Source organism: Callorhinchus milii, unplaced genomic scaffold (assembly GCF_018977255.1).
Source record: "Callorhinchus milii isolate IMCB2004 unplaced genomic scaffold, IMCB_Cmil_1.0 Scaffold504, whole genome shotgun sequence".
NCBI lineage: Eukaryota > Metazoa > Chordata > Chondrichthyes > Chimaeriformes > Callorhinchidae > Callorhinchus > Callorhinchus milii.
This window is the reverse complement of record NW_024705245.1, coordinates 38,251-59,351: the sequence shown is the minus strand read 5'-3', so window position 1 is coordinate 59,351 and position 21,101 is coordinate 38,251. Positions and strand designations below refer to the sequence as shown.

At 45.7% G+C, this 21,101-nt stretch overlaps 1 protein-coding gene across 1 annotated transcript in view; it reads right to left on the bottom strand.

The window, feature by feature from the left end:
* Nucleotides 1-400: 400 nt before the first annotated feature.
* Nucleotides 401-21,101, bottom strand: part of LOC103172372 (NACHT, LRR and PYD domains-containing protein 12-like) — a gene marked incomplete at its 3' end in the record, with an annotated part of 42,899 nt that continues 22,198 nt past the window's right edge. Inside the window, exons 2-8 of the mRNA XM_042346260.1 lie at nt 20,148-20,528; nt 18,551-18,616; nt 16,240-18,010; nt 8,634-8,706; nt 7,658-7,665; nt 638-805; nt 401-471 (exon numbers count right to left, since the gene is read on the bottom strand). Coding sequence (XP_042202194.1) covers nt 401-471; nt 638-805; nt 7,658-7,665; nt 8,634-8,706; nt 16,240-18,010; nt 18,551-18,616; nt 20,148-20,238 — 2,248 coding nt within the window. The remainder of the gene's footprint in view (nt 472-637; nt 806-7,657; nt 7,666-8,633; nt 8,707-16,239; nt 18,011-18,550; nt 18,617-20,147; nt 20,529-21,101) is intronic.

The window sequence follows — 21,101 nt, the reverse complement described above, 5'->3', positions numbered from 1 at the left end:
CACCACTGACTGAGGCAAATACACACATAAACACACACACGAGAGAGAGAGAACGGAGACGAAAGAGAGACAACGAAAGAGAGAGCCTGAAATAGAGAGACGGAAATATATAAACTGAGAGGGACTGACACTCACACAGAGAGAGAGAGAGAGACTGTGAGAGAAAGTGCATCAGTTGTGGTCGCTTACAGCAGTTTAGCAGTGACTGAGGGTCGGGGCTCTCCAGCCGCCCGCACGGCCGTAGGCGGTGTGTGTCAATAACGGTCCCCAGAGCAGAGATGGGAGAGGAATCAGGATCAACATCTTTAATAATCAGTCACTACAGTGCCCAGAATATATTCCATATTACACAGACTGTGTGGACAGTCACTGCCTCAGTCAGTGTCACACTATCACTGACAGCTCAGCTCTGATTCCCCGCAGTGACTCCAGCTGATTCCGTCCGTCTGAACTGAACCCATTCCCCACAGCCTGAAACACATTAAACAGGAAATAAACCCACGGGATAATGGTACAAACTGTAAACTGTTCGTGTCGCAGTTTAATACATAAATAAATCCCTTCAAACTGTTCCCATTCTGATACACAGCCCTTTCTCTGTGTGTTTATCACATTAAACACTGACACAAACACTCACCTGATCCCCTCCAGACTGGTGCAGGTCTGTATGAGGCGGCGGAGAGCGGAGACAGAGCCGTCTGTGAAGGAGTTAGACATCAGGTCCAGGAACCTCAGTGAGCGGTTTGTACTGAGAGCGGAGACCAGAGCATCAGTGCAGCCATCGGTCAGTCTGTTACTGTCCAACCTGGAGATCAGAGACACAGAGACATGACAGGGATCAGAGTAAACACAGTGGGTATAACCCACTGTCACTCACAGTTTGTTTGATGCCGGACAGGTTGTAGGAGTTCATACACACAAACACACACACACACCAACACACACAAACACAGACAAAAACATCGCCGCAGATACACACTTACTCTCACACACACAAATACACACAAACACATGACCCACAGAAATATACACACAAACACACACAAACAGAGTCACATAAACAGAGAGACGCGCACACAGACACACACATACACACATAAATACACACACTCACACACGCAGACAAACAAACACACAAACACTCTCACACAAACGCGCTCACACAGAAACATACACAATCACACCCAAAAACTCACCCACGCAAACACATACGTACGCAAACACACACACAGAAACTCACACAAGCAAACACACACACACACAAACAATCAATCATTCACACAAACACACACACACAATCAATCATTCACACAAACGCACACACATATGCACACAAACACAACCACACGCAAACACACACACAGAAAAAAACCCACGCACGCACAAACACGCATACACACACAAACATACATAAACATTCACACAAACACACACAAATACACACACACAGAAACACACAAACAAACAAACGTACACGAAAACAGACTGACAAACACGCACACACAAACACCCACAAACATACAAACGCACATAAAGACACACTCAAAAACACACAAACACCAACAGAAGAACATGATGTACAAACAAACACACACATATAAATAGACATACATAGATAAACACAAACACACACAAATATACACACACACAAACTCACACGCACACACAGAAACACACAAACACACACAAACACTCACAAAAGCACTCAAAACCTCATACACACAAAATCGAACACACGCCAACACACACACTCAAACACACACATAAGCACAATCACTCACACAAACACACATACAAACATAAACAAAATGGCACACAAACACACACATAAATACATACATACACACACACAAACACATGACCCACAGACACGTACACACACACACAGACACACACGCAAACACACTCATGCAAGCACACACACATACACACACAAACAAACACATGTCGAACAGACAAATACAGACACACACAGAGATACACACACATACACAGAGAACCACACAGAAACAAACACACACACTCACAGAAACACAAACAAACGGACACACACACAAACATACACGTAAACACACACACACAGAAAAAAGCACACAAGTACACAGACATATACAAACATACATAACCATACACGCGAAAACACACGCACAAATACACACAGAAACATACACGCAAAGACCTACAAAAACAAATTCACAAATACGCACACACAAAAACACAACACACAATCAAACAGACACACATCGAAACATACGTAAAGACAAACAGACACACACTCAAAAACACACAAACAAACAAACACACAAATAAACACACAAAATCAAATACAAACACAGACATAAAAACACATACATAGATTCACACAGACAAACATACGCAAACACAGACACAAAACACCCTCAAACAAACACACACAGAAAAACACACAAACATAAATACACATACACACAACCAAACACACAAACGTGCAAGCACACAGACACAACCACGCACATACCCGCAGACACGCACACACACTCACACACACACAAACACACACACGCAAATACACAATAACATCAATAAAATTGCATTTACAGAGCGCCTTTCACGTCGGCAGGACGTCCCAAAGCGCTGAACAGTCAGGTGTCGGGGCCTGAGCATGGGGGAGGGGTGGGGGAGGGGTGGGGAGGGAGGGGTGGGGAGGGGTGGGGGAGGGGTGGAGGAGGGGTGGCGAGTGGTGGGGGAGGGGTGGGGTAGGAGTGAGGGAAGGCAGAGAGGTGGGAGGGAGACCAAAGGCACGATGGAAGAGAAGGGTCTTGAGACCGACCTTGAAGGAGACAAGAGAGGAAGTGAGGGGAAGGGACCGTGGGATGGAGTCCCAGAGTGTGGGGCAGAGAGGCTGAAAGCCCGGACACCGATGGGAGGGCGGGTCGGGCGGGAGACACGGAGCAGCCCGGAGCCCACTGGACGGAGGGAGCGGGCAGGTTGGTAGGGAGTCAGCAGGTCAGAGAGGGGAGGAGGGGGCGAGGCCATGGATGGCCTTAAAGGTGAGGACGACGATCTTGAACTCGATCCTCTGGGATATACACACACACACACAATCGCACACACTCACAGGAACATACACAAACGCACACAACAACAAGATTACCATTGTATATCGCCTTTCATGTCGTCCCAAGGCTCTGACACACACACTCTCGCAAGCACAAATTCACACAAATACACACATCAAACACACAAACAAACACACAAACACACATACAAACAAACATACACACAAGCAAACACAGTCGAACACAAATACACACAGAGAAACAAAAAAACCCGCAGAAACACACACACATAGACAGAGACACACACATGAACACATCCAGACACACAATATACATAGATATACTCAAAAACACACACACAAACCCAAACACAGAAACAAAGACAAACACACACACAAACAATCGCTCACACAGACACACACTTACGAAAGCACTCACAAAAGCACACAGACCCACATACACAGGCAAACGCACACATACACACAGACACGCAAACAGACACACACACTCACACACACAAAAGCATATGCATTGACACACACACATACGTACACACACACACACACTGACACACACACACACAGACATACACACACGCAGTTTTGTCATCGATTAATGTTAAAGTGTGGTTTAAGAATCGAAAATAGAAGTGCAAAGGCGGAACAGCTCAGTGACTGAAGGCAGAACCCAAAACAATGGCAATATAAGGGTTAAAGTCCTTGTGGTTAAAGGGAGAATTGAAATTGAAACATATTATGGATATAACCATATAAGGAGTTGTTTTTCTTAAAAAATGACAGCTTTGTCTGGAGTTATTTAGGTGTCTTTGAACAAAGGTGTGTTAGATATCTCTCGGGAACGGTAGCGGAGCAGTGCGGGACACGACCAGTGCTGTGACAGGAATCCGCTCGGTACCGTTTTGTGTCTTGTGTATTATTTTATTGTTTCATTTATTTGTGTATTACCTGCTGTTCTGTCCTGAATAAAGTGACTGAACTCAACCAATTGGTAAACTGGAACCGGGTCATTCTAAAGTCATTGTAGATAGTTGCAAAGGACACACCCACACACACATTAACACACGTTGAGAGTTTGATGGAAACGATGACTTGTGGCCTCACACTGTCACACCGATTCCTGTCACAGTATTCAGCCGCACTGATCAGACAGTCACAATAAACACATTGAGATATTGCAGTCATTCAGACTCTGGAGACACAGTGCGTTAGTTACCACAGACTCTGTATGTTACACTCCGGTTTCCTCAGAGCCTCACACAGTCGCTTCACTCCACAATCTCCCAGATTATTATTATTCAGGTGCAGCTCCGTCAGTGAGTGGTTTGTGCTGAGAGCGGAGGTCAGATCCTCGGTACAATCCGCTGTCAGATTGTTACTGTCCAACCTGGAGATCAGAGACACAGAGACATAACAGGGATCAGAGTAAACACAGTGTGTGTCACCCACTGTCACTCACAGTTTGTTTGATGCCGGACAGGTTGTAGGGGAGTGCATATACAGACACACACACAAACACACACATACACACCAGGATACACACGAACACAGACACGCAGCCACAGATACACTCTTACCCACACACTTATATAAACGCTATGTGACCCACATACAAATACACACATACAGAAACACACACTCAAACACACACAAACGCGCACACATAGACACACACGCAGACACACTGAAATACACACATACATATAGAAACACACATGCACACAAATGCACATAAATAAACGCACACACAAACACACTCACGCAAAAACATATGTACGAAAACACACACAGAAACACACAAAGAAGCACACAGACACACAAACGCACACAATCCCCCGCATTCAGAGAAACATACACAAACAAATACTCACACAGACACACAAACACATGCAAACGCACATACGTAAACACAGAAATAAACACAAGCAAACATACAAACACAAACATACACGCAAACACACACAAATACACACACACAGAAACACACAAACAAAGAAGCACACACAAAAACAAACTTACAAACACGCACGCACATATACACACAAACAAACACAACACACAAACATACAAACACACATAAAACCAAAATAAATACAGACACACAAAATCACATGCAAACACGCACACATAAATACACATACACAAACAATCACACGCACACATACAAACATAAACAAAATCCCACACAACCACACACATAAATGCACGTACACGCACACGAACACATGTCCCAAAGCCAAATACACACACACAGACATGCACAAACACACATAGACATACACAGATAGACACACACACACGGAAACACACACACACATAAATACATACACACTAAAACAGCACATGACCCACAGACAAATACCCACACACTGACACACACACAAAAATACACTCAGGCAACCACACACCCGCAAAAGCTCACACAAACACACACGCATAAATACATGACCCACAGAAAAAGCACCCACGCAGAGACAGATACATACAGACACACAAACACACACACAAATAGAGACACATATAAACACAGAAAGGCACACACAAAGAGACATACGCACACATTCACACAAACACACACACACAAACACACTCATGCAACCACACACGCAAAAACTCACACAAACACACATAAATTCAACAAAATCACACACAAACACACACACATAAACACAAATACACACACACCATTACATGACCCAGAGAACAAATGCACCCACACAGAGACAGAAACACACAGACACACACACAGAGTCACATATACACATAGAAATACACATACACACACATGCACACAAACACACACACACACACAAATACACACACAAAATTACACGCACAAACACACACTCCCATAAATGCACTCACACAATCGCACACACAGAAAAACGCAATCACAGATACACAAACATACCCATACAAACACATACAAAAAAACACACCGATACACAAACGCACACAATCGCGCACACACAGAAACAAACACACAAACACTCACATATCAACACACATACACAGAAAAAAGCATGCAAGCACAAATTCAGACACATACACAAACATGCATAAACATACACACAAACACTTGCACAAATATGCACTCAGAAACACACAAATACACACAAAAGCAAACTCACAAACACGCACACACATGCACGCTCAAACAAACATAACACACACAAGCAAATACACAAACACGCAAACACAGAAAAACACACACAAATACACACAGAAACACACATAAACACTCATAAAACACTCACAAACTCATACACACAAAATCGCGCACGCGCAAGCACCTACACGCAAGCACACACAAATACAAAAACACACAAAAACACACACACACACACATCAATACACGTACACACATACACACACTCACGCAAACAAATGCAAAAACACACATAAATACACATACAAACTCTCAAACACACAGATACACTCAAAAACACACATACACACTTACACGCACACAAACACGAACACAAACACACAACATCAACAAAATGACAATTACAGAACTCCCTTCACGTCCGGAGGACTTCCGAAAGCGGTGAACTGTCGGGGGTCGGGGACCGAGCATGGGGCAGAGGTAGGGAAGGGGTGAGTGGTGGGATCGGTGTGGGAGGGTTGGGGGAAGGCAGAAAAGTGGGAGGGAGATCAAAGGCACGGTAGTAGAGAAGGGTCTGAAGACCGGCCTTGAAGGAGACAAGGGAGGAAGCGAGGCGAAGGGACCGTGGGATGGAGTCCCAGAGTGTGGGGCAGAGAGGCTGAAAGCCCGGACACCGATGGGAGGGCGGGTCGGGGGGGAGACATGGAGCAGCCCGGAGCCCACTGGACGGAGGGAGTAGGCAGGTTGTTAGGGAGTCAGCAGGTCAGAGAGGGGAGGAGGGGGCGAGGCCATGGATGGCCTTAAAGGTGAGGACAAGGATCTTGAACTTGATGTTCTGGACAACGGAGAGACATGGGCGAGCGTGATGGGGTCGGGCGAGGGTGGGAGTGATGGGGTCGGGCGAGGGGGGAGTGATGGGGCGGATCGGGTGGGAGTGATGGGGTCGGGCGAGGGTGGGAGTGATGGGGTCGGGCGAGGGTGGGAGTGATGGGGTCGGGCGAGGGTGGGAGTGATGGGGTCGGGGGGGGTGGGGAGTGATGGGGGTCGGGCGAGGGTGGGAGTGATGGGGGGGAGGGTGGGAGTGATGGGGTCGGGCGAGGGTGGGAGTGATGGGGTCGGGCGAGGGTGGGAGTGATGGGGTCGGGCGAGGGTGGGAGTGATGGGGTCGGGCGAGGGGGGGAGTGATGGGGTCGGCGAGCCTGGTGTGTGGGAGTACAGGAGCTGCAGTTTTTGGATGATCTGCAGTTTGTGAAGGGAAGAGTTGGGAACACACACACAAACACACACACACAATCGCACACACTCACAGGAACATACACAAACACACATAACAACAACAACAATATTTGTATAGCGCCTTTCACGTCGGAAGGACGTCGCAAGGTGCTGACACATACATAAAAACACTCGCAAATGCACACACACATACACAAACATACACAGAAACAAACGCGCACAAGTACACACACAGAAACACAGAAACAAACACACACAATCGCACCTACACCATAAAAACACAGCTCACTCAAAAACACACAAAAACACACTTACAACAACATTCATAGACACACATACACAGAAAGCCACACACACACACACACACAGATACGCAACCAGACACACACAAGACACACACACAGGTACAATCACATGCACTGACACACACCCACACACACAGAGACATACACACAGTGTTGTAATGGGTTAATGTTAAAGTGTGGTTGAAGAATATAAAATAGAAGTGCAAAGGCGGCAAATCTCAGTGACTGAAGGCAGAGCCCAAAACAATGGCAACACACGGTCAGGACTTACAGGGACACAGAATGTCTGTTCAAACTTACACACTGGACTGAGGGACTGATCAGGAGAGAATAATGTGGTTAAACGGAGAATTGAAACATTTTGTAGACAGAACCATATAAGGAGTTGTTTTTCTTAAAAAAAGACAGCTTTGTCTGGAGATATTAAGGTGTCTTTAAACAAAGTTGTGTTAGATATCTCTCGGGATCGGTAGCGGAGCAGTGCGAGACACGACCAGTGCTGTGACAGGAATCCGCTCGGTACTGTTTTGTGTCTTGTGTATTACTTTATTGTTTCATTTATTTGTGTATTACCTGCTGTTTTGATATGAAAATAGTGACTGAACTCAACCAATTGGTAAACTGGAACCGGATCATTATAACGTTGTTGGAGATAGTTGCAAATGTTTCTAACAACAGTCACACACACAAATATACATACACACACAGACACAGACTCGCAGACAGAGACACACACACCGAGACACACAGACACATTAACACACGTTGAGAGTTTGATGTAAACGATGGCTTGTGGCCTCACACTGTCACACCGATTCCTGTCACAATATTCAGCCGCACTGATCAGACAGTCACAATAAACACATTGAGATATTGGAGCCATTCAGACTCTGGAGACACAGTGCGTTACTTACCGCAGTCTCTGTATTTTACACTCCGGGTTCCTCAGAGCCTCACACAGTCGCTTCACTCCACAATCTCCCAGATTATTGCCCTCCAGACTGGACACAGAGACACAAACACAGGGAATATAGTGTAACAACACAATACACATTGACATGTATATACAGGAGCCTTTCACGTGGGGAGCAAGTCCCAAGGCGCTGGGACCAGGGTCAGACACACACACACATGTGCACACACACACATCACAGTCTCTCTCTCTCTCTTTCTCTCTCTAATTCTCTCTCTGTTTCTCCCTCAAAACAGTCACTACGTTTTATAATATATTCTCTTTCACCGTCTCTCTCTGTCTCCTTGTTTGTCTTTCACTTTTTGTCTCTCTTTCAGTTTCTTCTCTGCCTCTCCCACAAATCACAGTTGTTACACGTTATAACATCCTCTCTCTCACTGTCTCTCTCTTTCTCTCAGTCTCTCCGAGGCTGTCCCTCACTCTCTCTCTCACTCTGTATCTCTGAGTCATTTTCTCTCTCAGTCTCTCTCTCAGTCTCTTTCTCTATCTCTCCCGCAATTCCTGCCAATCTCTCCCTCTCACTCTCTCATTCACTCTGTTATCTGTTTCCCCCCAAAACACACATTCGCTACACATTAAAATATATTTTCTCTCAGTCTCTGTCTCTATCTCTCTCTCTCGATCTCTCTCTCTCTCAGTCAATCTCATTCAGTCACTATCTCTGTCTCTCTGTCTGTCTCACCGACGAAACATACACTCACTGCACATTATAATATAATCTCTCTCCATTTATGTCTCACTCAGTCTTTCTCTCTCTGTCTCTCTCGCTCTCTCTCAGTATCTCTCTCTCGGTCTCTCTTTGACAGTCACTCTCACAATCTCTCCCTCTGCCTCTCTCTCAGTCGCTCATTCTCGCCCTGAAGTCTCTCTCTCTCTCAATCTCGATCTCTCACTCTCTCTCTCTCCCCCTTTCTCTCACTCTCTTAGCCTCTGTCTTTCAGTCTATCTCGCTTAGTCTCTCTAACTCTCTCCCTCTCAGCCTCTCTCTTTCTCGGTCTCTCTCTCTCTCTGTGTCTCTCGGACTATCTATCTCTCTATGTCTGTCTCTCTCTCTATCGCAGTCAGTCACTCTGTCTCCTATGCTCTCTCTCTCATTCTCTCTCTATCTGTCACAGTCTCTCTCTCTCTCCGTGTCTCCTCAAAGCATAGTCACTGCATTTTATATTTTATTTTCTCTGACAGTATCTCTCTCTCTCTCTCTCTCAGTCTTTCTTTCTGTTTATGTCTCTCCCTCTCTCTCTCTATGTCTCCCTCTCTGTCAGTTTCTCTCTCGGTCACTCTATCTCTGAAAAACACATTCACGACACTATACAGTATATTTTCTCAGTGTTTCTCAGTCTCTATCTTCCTCACATTCTCTCTACCCACCTCAGTCTCTCTCTCTCTCTCATTCACAGTCTCTCACTGTCTTTCCCACATAATTCAAAGTCACTACGCTTGATAATATATGTTCTACACAGTCTGTTTCTCTCCCTCTCAGTCTCTCTTTCTCTCAATCTCTCTCTCTCTCCCACAGTAAGACTCTCCCTCGCTCTCTCTTTCTCTCGGGCTCTCGAGGCTGTCGCTCAGTCTCTCTCTCACTCTGTCTATCGCTTTCTCAATCTCTCTCAGAATCCCTTTCTCCGTCTCTCCCGCGGTTTCTCCCTTTCTCTCTCTCTCTCTCTCTCTCTCTCTCTCTCTCGCGCGCTCTCTCTCGCTCCCAGTCTTTCTCCGTTACTCCAACAAAACACACAGTCAATACACTTTAAAATATTTTCTCTCACTGTCTCTCTCTCTCTCAGATTTTCTCTCTGTCGCTCTCTCAGTTTTACTTTCTGTTGTGCTCTCTCTCTCGTAGTCACTCTCACGTTTATGGTCGATCCCATTCTCTCTCTCAGTCGCTCACTGACTCTCTCTCGCTCTGTCTCTCTCATTGTCTCACTCTCTGTATCTCACCCTCCACAAAATACAATCACAACACTTTGTAATATATTTTCTCTCATATTCTCTCCCAATCTCTCTCTCTCTCAGTCACTCTTTCTCGATCTTTCTCTGTAATAATAATAATAATAATCCTTGCATTTGATATGGCGCTTTTCACTTCGGGAGGACGTCCCAAAGCGCTTAACAGAATATACTGTAAAGTGAATTGACTGTATATTTGTGGGCGAACGCGGCAGCCAATTGCGCACATCAATGTCACACAAACAGTCGTAGATTGAAAATGACCAATTTATTATTGAGTTTTTGGTTTTGGAGGGATTATTATTAGGCTCTGTGTGGAGTAAGGAAACTTGCCCAAGGTTTCGCCCTCTGCCTGGAATTGAACTCAGGTCTCTCACTTGCAAAACGAGCGCTTTAACCACTGAGCTGCAGGACTCCACGACTGTAAGTCAGTCTCTCTATCTCTCCCATGAAACACAGGCACTGCACTTTATAATATATTTTCAGTCTTTCTCAGTCTCTCTTCCTCTCAGTCTCTTGCTCTGAATCGCTCGCTCTCTCTCTCTCTCTCTCTCTCTCTCAATCTCCCTTTATCTCTAACTCAGTCTCTCTGTATCTAACTCAGAGTCTCTCTCTCTGCCTCTCAGTCTCTCTCTCTCTCTAACTCAGTCTCCCTCTCAGATTCTTTCTCTCTGTCTCTCACACAAAACACAGTAACTACACTTAATAATATATTTTCTTTTACAGTCACTTTCATACTATCTCTCACTCTCCATCTGAGTCTCTCTCTCTGTCTCTCAGTCTCTCTCTCTGCCTATCAGTCTCTCTCAGTCTCTGTCTCTCTAACCCAGTCTCCCTCTCTGATTCTTTCTCTCTGTCTCTCCTACAAAACACAGTAACTGCACTTTATAATATATTTTCTTACACAGTCACTTTCATATTATCTCTCACTCTCCTTCTGAGACTCTCTCTCTCAGTCTCTCTTTCTCTAACTCATTCTTTTTATCTCTCTCTTTTTCTCTCAGTCTCTCTCTGTCTCACAAGAAGAAAGTCACTACACTTTAGAATATGTTCACACTCACCCCCTCTCTCAGTCTACCTCTCGCTCTCCGTTTCTCTCCCAGTGTCTCACTCCGTTTCTCTCTGAGCCTCTCTCGCTATCTCTGACTCTGTTCTTCTCTCACTTAATCTATCTCTGTCTCTCGCTCTGTCGCTCTCATTCTCTCTTTCTGACTCTGTCTCTCTCTTTATCAGCCTCTTACAGTCTCAGTCCCCGTCTGTCTGACAGTCACTCTCACATGTTCTCATTGCCTCTCCCACAAAACAGTCACTGCACCTCATAATATATTTTTGTCTCAGTCTTTCTCATTCTATCTCTCTCTGTGTCTCTCAGAAAACACAGAGTACTATACGTTATATTTCCTCTTACATTCTATCTCTCTCTTTCTCTCAGCCTCTCTCTCTCTCTTAATCTCTCTCAATCTCTTTGTCTTAGTGTCTCTCTCAGTCTTGTCCACAAAACAAACAGACACTACACTTTATAATACATTTCCTCCCTCAGTCTCTGTCTCACAGTCATCGTGTCTACCTCAGTCTAATCCTCTCTTTCTCTTTGGCTTTCACTTTCTCTCCCTCTCACACAGTCTCTCTGCCTCTCGCTCTCTCTTTCTCTCATGAAGACGCTCTCTCTCAGTCCCTCTCAATCTCTCTTTCTGACTCTCTCTCCATCTCTCTCTCTCTGTATCTGTCATTCTCTCTCTCTCAGTCACTCTCTCTCATTCTCACTCTCTCAGTCTCTGTCTCACCCCCAAAACATACTGTCACTACAATACACAATATATTCTCTGTCACAGTGTCTTTCCCTCTCTCCCACTCAATCTCGCTCTGCCTCTCGCTGTGTCTTTCTCTCATTCAGTCGCTATCTCAGTCTCTTTCAGAGTCTCTCTGAATCTCTCACTCACTCTGTCCGTCCGTCCGTCCGTCTGTCACTCTTCCTGCCTGTCTGCCTGTCTGTCGGTGCGTGAGTGTCTGTCTGTATGTCACTCTGATACTCTGTCTCTCTGTCTGTCGGTCTGTCTCTCTATCTGTCTGTATCTCTCCTTCTTTTTGTCTGTTTCTCTGTCTGTGTCTCTCTCTGTCTGTCTATTCCCCCCCCCCACCCCCACCCATCAATCTCTCAGTCTCAGACTATCGATCTGTCTTTCCCTCATTCTGTCTCCCCTTCAGTCTCTCCCACAGTCTCTCGCTATGTCTCTCCCAGAAAACACATTCATTATGTTATATTTCCTCTCATAGTCTCTCTCTCTCTCTCTTACTGTGTCTCTCTCTCAGTCTCTCTATCAGTCTCTTTCTCTTAGTCCCTCTAACAATCTTTCTATCTCAGTCTCTCTATTTCTCTGTCTCTGTCTTACAGTGTCTCTCAGCCTCTTTCTTTCTCCGTCTCTCTTTCTATCTTTTACGCAAAACACAGTCACCACAGCTTTTAATATATTTTCTCCACAGTCGCTCTCAGTCTCTCTCTCTGTTTATCCCAATTTTGTTCTCTCTCATAGTCCATCTGTCTCAGTCTTTCTTTCTCTCTTCCGCTTTCTCTTTCTGCTTCAGTTTCTTTCTCAGTATCTACCTTTCTCTCCCATTCTCTCTCTACCGGCTCTCACTCACACTATCTCTCTATCTGTCCATTGCTCTATTTTTCTCTCACTCAATCTCTCTCTCATTCTCTCTCTAAGTCTCTCGCTCTGTGTCTCTTATTCTTCCTCTCTCACTGCTTCGCTGTTTATCTCTCAGTAGCTCTTTCTGCCTCTCTCTCTCTCTGCCTGTCAGTCTATCACTCTCTCATTTTCCATCTCTCTCTTTCTTTCAGTATCTCTCCCAGTCTGTCTCTCTCTCTTTCTCTCGCTCCCTGAGTCAGTGTCTCTTTCTCCAACTCTCAGTCTCGCTCTCCATCTGTCGCTGTCTTTCTCTCATTCAGCCTCTCGCTCAATCTCTATCAGCATCTCTCACAGTCTCTCGCTGAATCTCTCCCACAAACACACTGTCACTACAAATTATATTTCCTCTCACAGTCTCTACCCCTTTCTCTCAGTCTGTTTATCTCTTTGTCTCTCTATCAGTCTCTTTCTCTCTCAGTCTTCCTCTCTCAGTCTTTCTCTCCCAGTCTCTGTCCCAATGTCTTTCCCACAAAACACACAGTCACTACGGTTTGTAATATATTTTCTCCACAGTCTCTCTCAGTTTCTCTCTCTCTCTCTCTCTCTCTCTGTATCTTTCCCAGGCTCTTTCTCTCTCTCATAGTCACTCCCTCTCAGTCCATCTCTCTTGTTCTGTCCTTCGCTTATTTTTCTCTTTCACAGTTTTTCTCTCTCTCAGTATCCGTTTCTATCTCAGTCTCTCTCTCACAGTCTCTCTCTCACAGTGCCTCTCCCTCTCACTCAGTCTCTCTCTCGGTATATCGCTCTAACTTTCTGTCACTCAGTCGCTCTCTTATTATCTTTCTCTTTCTGTCTCTCACTCTCTCTCAGTGCTTCTCTGCCTCCCCCCCTCTCTGTCTGGGTGTCTCTTGCTGCCCACCTCCCTCTCTCTGTCAGTCTATCTCTCTCAATCTCTATCTCCCTCTCTCAGTCTCTTTCTCTCTCGCAGTTACTCTCTCTCTCAGTCTCTCGTGCTTTCAGAGAATGAGCGAGAGGGAAGCAAATGCGAAGTGACTGTGAGTTTTTCTTTGAGAGTCAGAGAGAGAGATAAGGAAACAGAGAGAGAGAGAGAGACTGAGTGACAAAGAGATAGGAGTGAGAAAAAGACTGCAAAAGAAATAGAAATTGAGACAGAGTTAGTGAAGAGAGGGAGACTGAGAGGGAGAATACATTATTAAGTGTAATACCTGTGTTTTGTGGAGGAGACATAGAGACTGACAGAAAAAGAGAGACAGTCAGAGAGAGAGAAGCAGAGACTGTGTGTGTGTGTGTGATGAGAGAGCGAGAGAGACACACACACAGAGTGAATTTATTAAAAAGTGTAGTGACTCTGTTTTGTGGGAAATAGAGTGAGAGAGAGACTCAACGGAAGAAGCAGTAAGTGACTGAGATTGAGAGAGACAGAAAGTGAGAATGAGAGAGAACGAGAGAGAGACGAGGAGAAAGACTGACTGTGAAAGGGAGAAAAAAGGCAGTGAGAGATATATATCCAGTGTATTTTGTGGGAGAGACAGAGAGAGAAAGAAAGATGGGGAGAGACTGAGCAAGAATATATATGTGTGTGTAGCGAATCTGTGTTTTACGGGAGTGACAGAGAGACTGAAACTGTGAGAGAGAAAGAGACTGAGAGAGAGACTGAAAGAGAGAGTGAGAGACACAGAGAAAGACTGAGAGAGAGACTGATAGAGAGAGACTTGGAGAAAAGAACAGACACAGACGGACTTAGAGAGAGAGAAAGAGACTAACCGTAAAAGAGACTGAGAAAGAATATATTATAAAGTGTAGTGACTGTGTGTTTTGTGGGAGAGACAGAGAAACACAACTGTTTGTGGAGACAAAGTGTAGCTGGTGTAAGAGACAGCATCAGGTAACAATAATTATAATAATAATAAGCCTTGCATTTGTTACAGCACCTTATCTGGACAAGACGCCTTAACATTCTGGGCTGCTGGGGCTACAGGCAGTGGGATCTCCCCAGTGCCTGGTCCTGGCAGCAGCACAGTTTACGCTGAGTCTATTCCAGCAGCACTGTAACCCTCAGTCAGTGTGTGAGTGAGGCTAATGTCTTGGCTTCTGGAAGCCCGGCCTGCAATCTCCAGGTTCTGGGCAGTGAATCTCTCTATTCTCTCGTTATCCAAACACTGTGAGCCCCAGACCTGGGAAAGAGAATCTCTGTGGCTGTGAGATCTCAGGAGCTGGAAATGGAGACTCTTCACCAGGGCCAGGGGAGCCCACACCTGTCAGACTGATGTCAGGCTGAGGGAGATGTGTTTGGGGTGAATTATATTGTATCAGTGTTATAACATTGTACTGGAGAGAGGGTGTGTCTGCCCCTGGATAAATGGGATGGCCAAGCCCTCGGGAGGTCTTTTTACCCTGGAATACAGCACTGAGGGAGGAGCTGCCGCCAGGAGGAGAGGACACAGGAATCCTCCGGCCGAACCACACGGTTCAGGAGAGTGAGCCCTCGGGTCCTGAGCTGGTGGGAAGCTCAGAGGCTTAGAGGTTAGAAGGGTGTCTGTGTGTCAGAGACTCTGTGGTCAGGAGAACCATCTCCTGTATGAATAACCATGAAACACCGAATGGCGTCTCTGAACGTAAGCTCTGGTCTGTCTGACCTGGGATCAAGTTACAATTTATTCAATAAAGTGAGCATCCCAGTCGGGAGTCAGGAACCAATCCCAATAACATCAGCAACCTGGGAATGCCACCGAAGGGCTCAGGGTGTGGAGCAGTCAGGTGTGCAGTGGAATGTCAGCCATTCACATCCCAATCCCCCAGGGCAGGATTGTGGTGTGTGACGGCCATCACAGTGTGACCCACTGTTCCCTCCAGCTGTGTGATACCATTCTCCCATTGATCAGCTGGTGTTTAATGTCATTAACGTCCTGGAGAATGGCTTTGAAATAAGAATAATAGGAATAAGATTTACAAACAGAGTAACTTACAGCAACTCTTGACACTTGTGCAGAGCAGCAACCAGACGCTGGAGACCCTCCTCCTGAATGTAGCAGTTCTTCAGATTCAGTTGTTTTATTGTGTCACACAGTCCAATGGCCTGAGACACCACAACACAGTCTATCGGTGTCAGTCTCAATGCTTTCTCTGAAGAGAAGTCACCAAATGTCAGTGTGTGTACAGAGCCCAGTGTGAGCTGTGCCAGGGCTTGATTCTGAGACTCAAACAGGTAGTGGAGTGTGTTCAGCAGCTTCCTTTTCCCAGTGACGGTGTCTGTGTCTCTGATCTGAGCTTTAACCTTCTCCTTCAGCCAATCGATCACCGCGCAGGTTGTCTGATGGACAAATGGCCCCAGAAACTCCTCCAGTGGCTGAGCTGCCCGTGGGGAGGAGAGACCAGCAACAAAGCGCAGGAATATCTCAAACCGGCCGTCCTCCTCCCTGTCACCACGGATTTTGGAACGAGGAGACAGGAACTGAGCGAGTGCGGCTACAAACTCCTGGATGGTGAGGTGCGGGAATGTGTAGACCACGCTGTGCTCTGAAGACTCTCTCTCCACAAGTTCCATGAGAAACCCAGAGAGGAACTGGGAAGGCTGGAGGTTATATTTGAACAGATCTTCATTAGTAAAGACAATGTTTCTCTGGGAGACTCCAGTGAAGGCCATCTCACCAATCTTCAGCATCACATCACGGGGGCTTTCCATCTTGACACTGTGATGTGATAGTATGTTATAAATATAATAGGAGAAGAGTTGTGTGACTGTCTTGGGAACTCGCTGTTTGTTGCTGTGTTTCCGTGTAAAGAAGGGACCCAGAGACAGAGCGAGGATCCAGCAGTAGGACGGGTTGTAGCACATGGTGAACAGGAGCTCGTTCTCCTCCACGTGGCTGTAAACAGCAGCCGCCACCTCCTGATCTTCAAAGAACTTGTGAAAATATTCCTTTCTCTCTTCACCCACAAATCCCAGGATTTCAGCCCAGACACTGACCTGAGCCTTTGCCAGTAACTGTAATGCAGTGGGGCGGCTGGTCACCAGCACTGAGCAGCCTGGCAGCAGCTTTTTCTGTATTAAACTGTACACAATGTCAGACACGTCACAGAGGAATTCAGGGTCTGTGCACCTGCGCTGAGGCTCTGTGTCTCTCCGACTGTCAGCAAAATCAATCCTTGCTCTGAATTCATCCAAACCATCAAATATAAAGAGCAATCTCTCTGGATGTTTCCACAGCTCATCCAGAACACTTCTGAGGTAAGGATACTGCTCCACGATCAGACGGCTCAGCGTTGTTCTGTCGTGAAGTCTGTTTAGGTCTCGGAATTTAAAAACAAATACAAAGTGGAAGTGAGGATAGATTTTGCCTGTGGCCCAGTCATGGACAATCTTTTGCACCATGGTTGTTTTTCCAATCCCAGCCACTCCACTCACTACTGCGGAAGTCCCTGTGTGAGAGTCAGATCCGCTTCTCTGAGAAGAAGGTAAATGACTTCCTTTTGAGAAGCTGCTGTGGAACAGTTTATCAGTTCGGATTTTTTCCAGCTCTCCCCGGAGTTGCTTCTGTCTCCACTCCTCGTGGTCTCTGCCTCTCGCCAGCAGCTCATGTTCTACCAGTTTCCGGTGACGGAGATCAGAAATAATTGTTAACTCCGTGTAGCGATCAACCAACTGAAACGTCCTCACCTTCTCCTTTATCAGGATGGTCTTCACTTCCAGTTTCTCACATTGTTTCTGTAACGTCTCCTTGTGCAGTCGCTGAATGGCTCATGATTTGAGCATAAAATAATCATAAAGTTAATGGAAGAAATATTGAGCATTATTAAACAATAATACTTAGATTCAGAGTAGGGCCTCTCAATCCAGGAGGACTGCCCAAAGCGCTGTACTAGATTAACCACGTAGTTTAATGACTTTGTTGGCAAACATAGTGGCTTATTTATGCACAGCGATGTCCCACAATCAGCCGTGAAGTGACTGACCACATGGATTTTAGGAATTTATGGCCAGGAAACCGGGACAGAGAAACTCACTTCTCTTTTCAAATGGTGTCATGCGGTTTTTAATGTCCACCTGAAAACAGAGATAGGGCCTCTTTTAGTATCCCAATGGTGGCATCTCCGAGACAATGCAGCACATGCCAGAAATGACACTGGAGTGTCAACTTGTCCTGTTGATGTGAACTTGAACCCACAACCTCTGACTCCGAGACAAGAGGACACCAACTGAGCCAGGCAAACAAGGGTTAAACAATCTGAATTACACTCACACAACGGTAGATTTTCAGGCGATTATATGTCACATACCTATCAGGTCACTGGGGACATCTGGTTCACTTCGATCAATAGTGGCTTCACCCATTAGACTGGCACCTGTTTGAATAGAGTTAGTATTATTAGTTTGAATGAGCACCAGACAGCTGACATCCTGGCTCCGTTGGTATCATTGTCGCTCTTGAGACAGAAGGTTGTGGGAACAAACTCCACATCAGGGCTTTGACCACATAGACCAGGTTGACAATTCACTTCAGGAATCCAATTATTTTAAATATGTGTCCCCTGGCTACCGGACCAACCTGCAGAGGAAACTGTTTCTCCGACTCCACTCTATCAAAACTACGATTACTTTTGAAAACCTCTTTTAAATCTATTAACCTGAACTTATTCCTGCCAGAGTCAGAAGATTTCAGATTCAAACCCCATGGCGAGACTTAAACTTATATCCTCTGTATCCTTTGGGTGGTGGAGTGGGGTTGAGGAAGTGGGAAAGGTAGGGAGCTGCAGGGAAAATCTATGCTTTTGAAGACGAGAGCGAGGACCGTAAAGTCGATCGGTTCAAAAATTGGGAGCCATTGCGGCCTGGCAAGGACTGGTGTGATTGACGTTCTGAGTTTTCTGTGGTTTAATATGCATCTGGCGGAGTTAATTAAATATTGTTTATGATGTAACTAAGCAGATCAGCAGGGATGGCATTTGAAATGTCCAGCCGTGATGTGACAAAGGCGTGAATGAGGGTTTTGGCTGCTGTTGGTGTGAGACAGAGGCAGGGAATGTGGCAGGGGAGGAACAAACAGTCCTGGTCAGGGATTGGATATGGGGGAGAAAGGAAAGTTATGGATTGAACCTAACTCCTCGCATACATACGGGTTTGGTGTGTTTGATGGAGAGCCCATGGAGGTTGAGGCGTTCGGACCCACAGGAAAGAAAATGCTGGCAGGAGCCAAAGATTATGGCTTTCATTGTGCCAGTGTTCAGCTCCAGGAAGTTTGTGCACAACCAGGCCTTGAAAACCTCCAGACAAACTAACAGGGCATTGGTGGCCTGAGAGATGCAACTGGAGGAGATGGGGGAGCGGAGAAGTAGATTTGAGTATCATCCAAATACATATGGGCTGTGTCCACTACCGATAAGCGCTTTGGTTTGCAGCGTTAACAGGAACTGATTTGGAAACATCCCATCCACCAGGAATGTTCTTTCACAACAAGACCTGCCCATGTGCCAGGCTGGCTTGTGTGTCACTGCAAGAGCTGCCATGTGCCAGGCTGACTTGTGTGTCATAACAAGAACTGCCCATGTGCCAGGCTGGCTCCCCTGTCACGACAAGACCGCCCATGTGCCAGGATGGCTTGTGTGTCACTGCAAGAACTGCCCATGTGCCAGCCTGGATGCTCTGTCAACATCACTGATTTGGTTCATGGACCGTCCAACAAGTCCCTCATCTTCCATTTTACAAATTGGGAATTTGCTCAACCCCGATACTCATTGATTGGGATCCCAGTTGCAAAGAATGTTATAATAAATGTAAGAATTTTATGTTTTAGAAAGGACTTAGTAAACACTTCACCTCTGTTTATTATCATCACTTTAAGACTTTCCTCAAAATCAGTTAAAGAGAAGCCATTACCTGTTGATGTGTTGCCGAGGGTCTGATCCACACCACGTGTTGTGGCATTGCCTGTTGCACTGGCTCTTGGTTCAGGCTCCGTGGAGGCCATCTCACTCGAATCTCCCAAAGTGGTGGAACCGTATCACAATGTAGTTGGGCAACACCAGATGTGGTCGCTGTTTCAGTTTCGCCAGATGTGGATGTGTTTAGTAGTGGTGATGGTGAACATTTAATGGAATCATCAGTTTTCTCGTGGTTCTGTGTTTCAGATTTATGTTTCTTCTTTCCCAACAATATTCCAACACAGCATTCAATTGCTGCTAAGTGCAGCCAGGTTGGTAAGATTTGTGACTGGTGTTGAGCCTTATCTTCATTTCTTGGAGAACAACTGTTACAAGGCTAAAAGAGAATCCAGATGTGATCTTTCAGGCAATAGCACTATGTTAACATTTCAAATGGAATGTCCTTCTTTCCCAGGTTTGAAATCTATCCTGCAATGAAGTAAACTGCAAGACTATCATTATGATAAATTCAGGAAATAAGTATATTCAGATTTCTCACTAAAACACAGTTAGGCATATATGTACTAACGTTTCTTGCATTTGTTTTCTTTCAAGTCAGCCGGATGTCTCAGAACATTTCCCCAATTACTGTAAATTATTGTGAATCAGTATTTTGCACGGGAATGCAACAGCCAATTTCACAGAATCAGAGAGCGCAGAAGGAGACCTCTCGGCTGATTGCGTCCATACCGGCTCTTTGAAAAAAAAAGCTACCCAAATCAATCCCACTCCAATGCTCTCTCCCTGTAGCCCTGCAATCTCATACGTGTTCCGTATCTCAGTGGTTAGAGCACTCGCCTTGTAAGCGAGACACCTGGGTTCAATACCGGGCAGGGAGAGAGTGTGGGTCCTCGCAGCGTCTACAATTTAACTCCCGGATATTAGTGCTTCCCCATCCTTCCCAACCTGA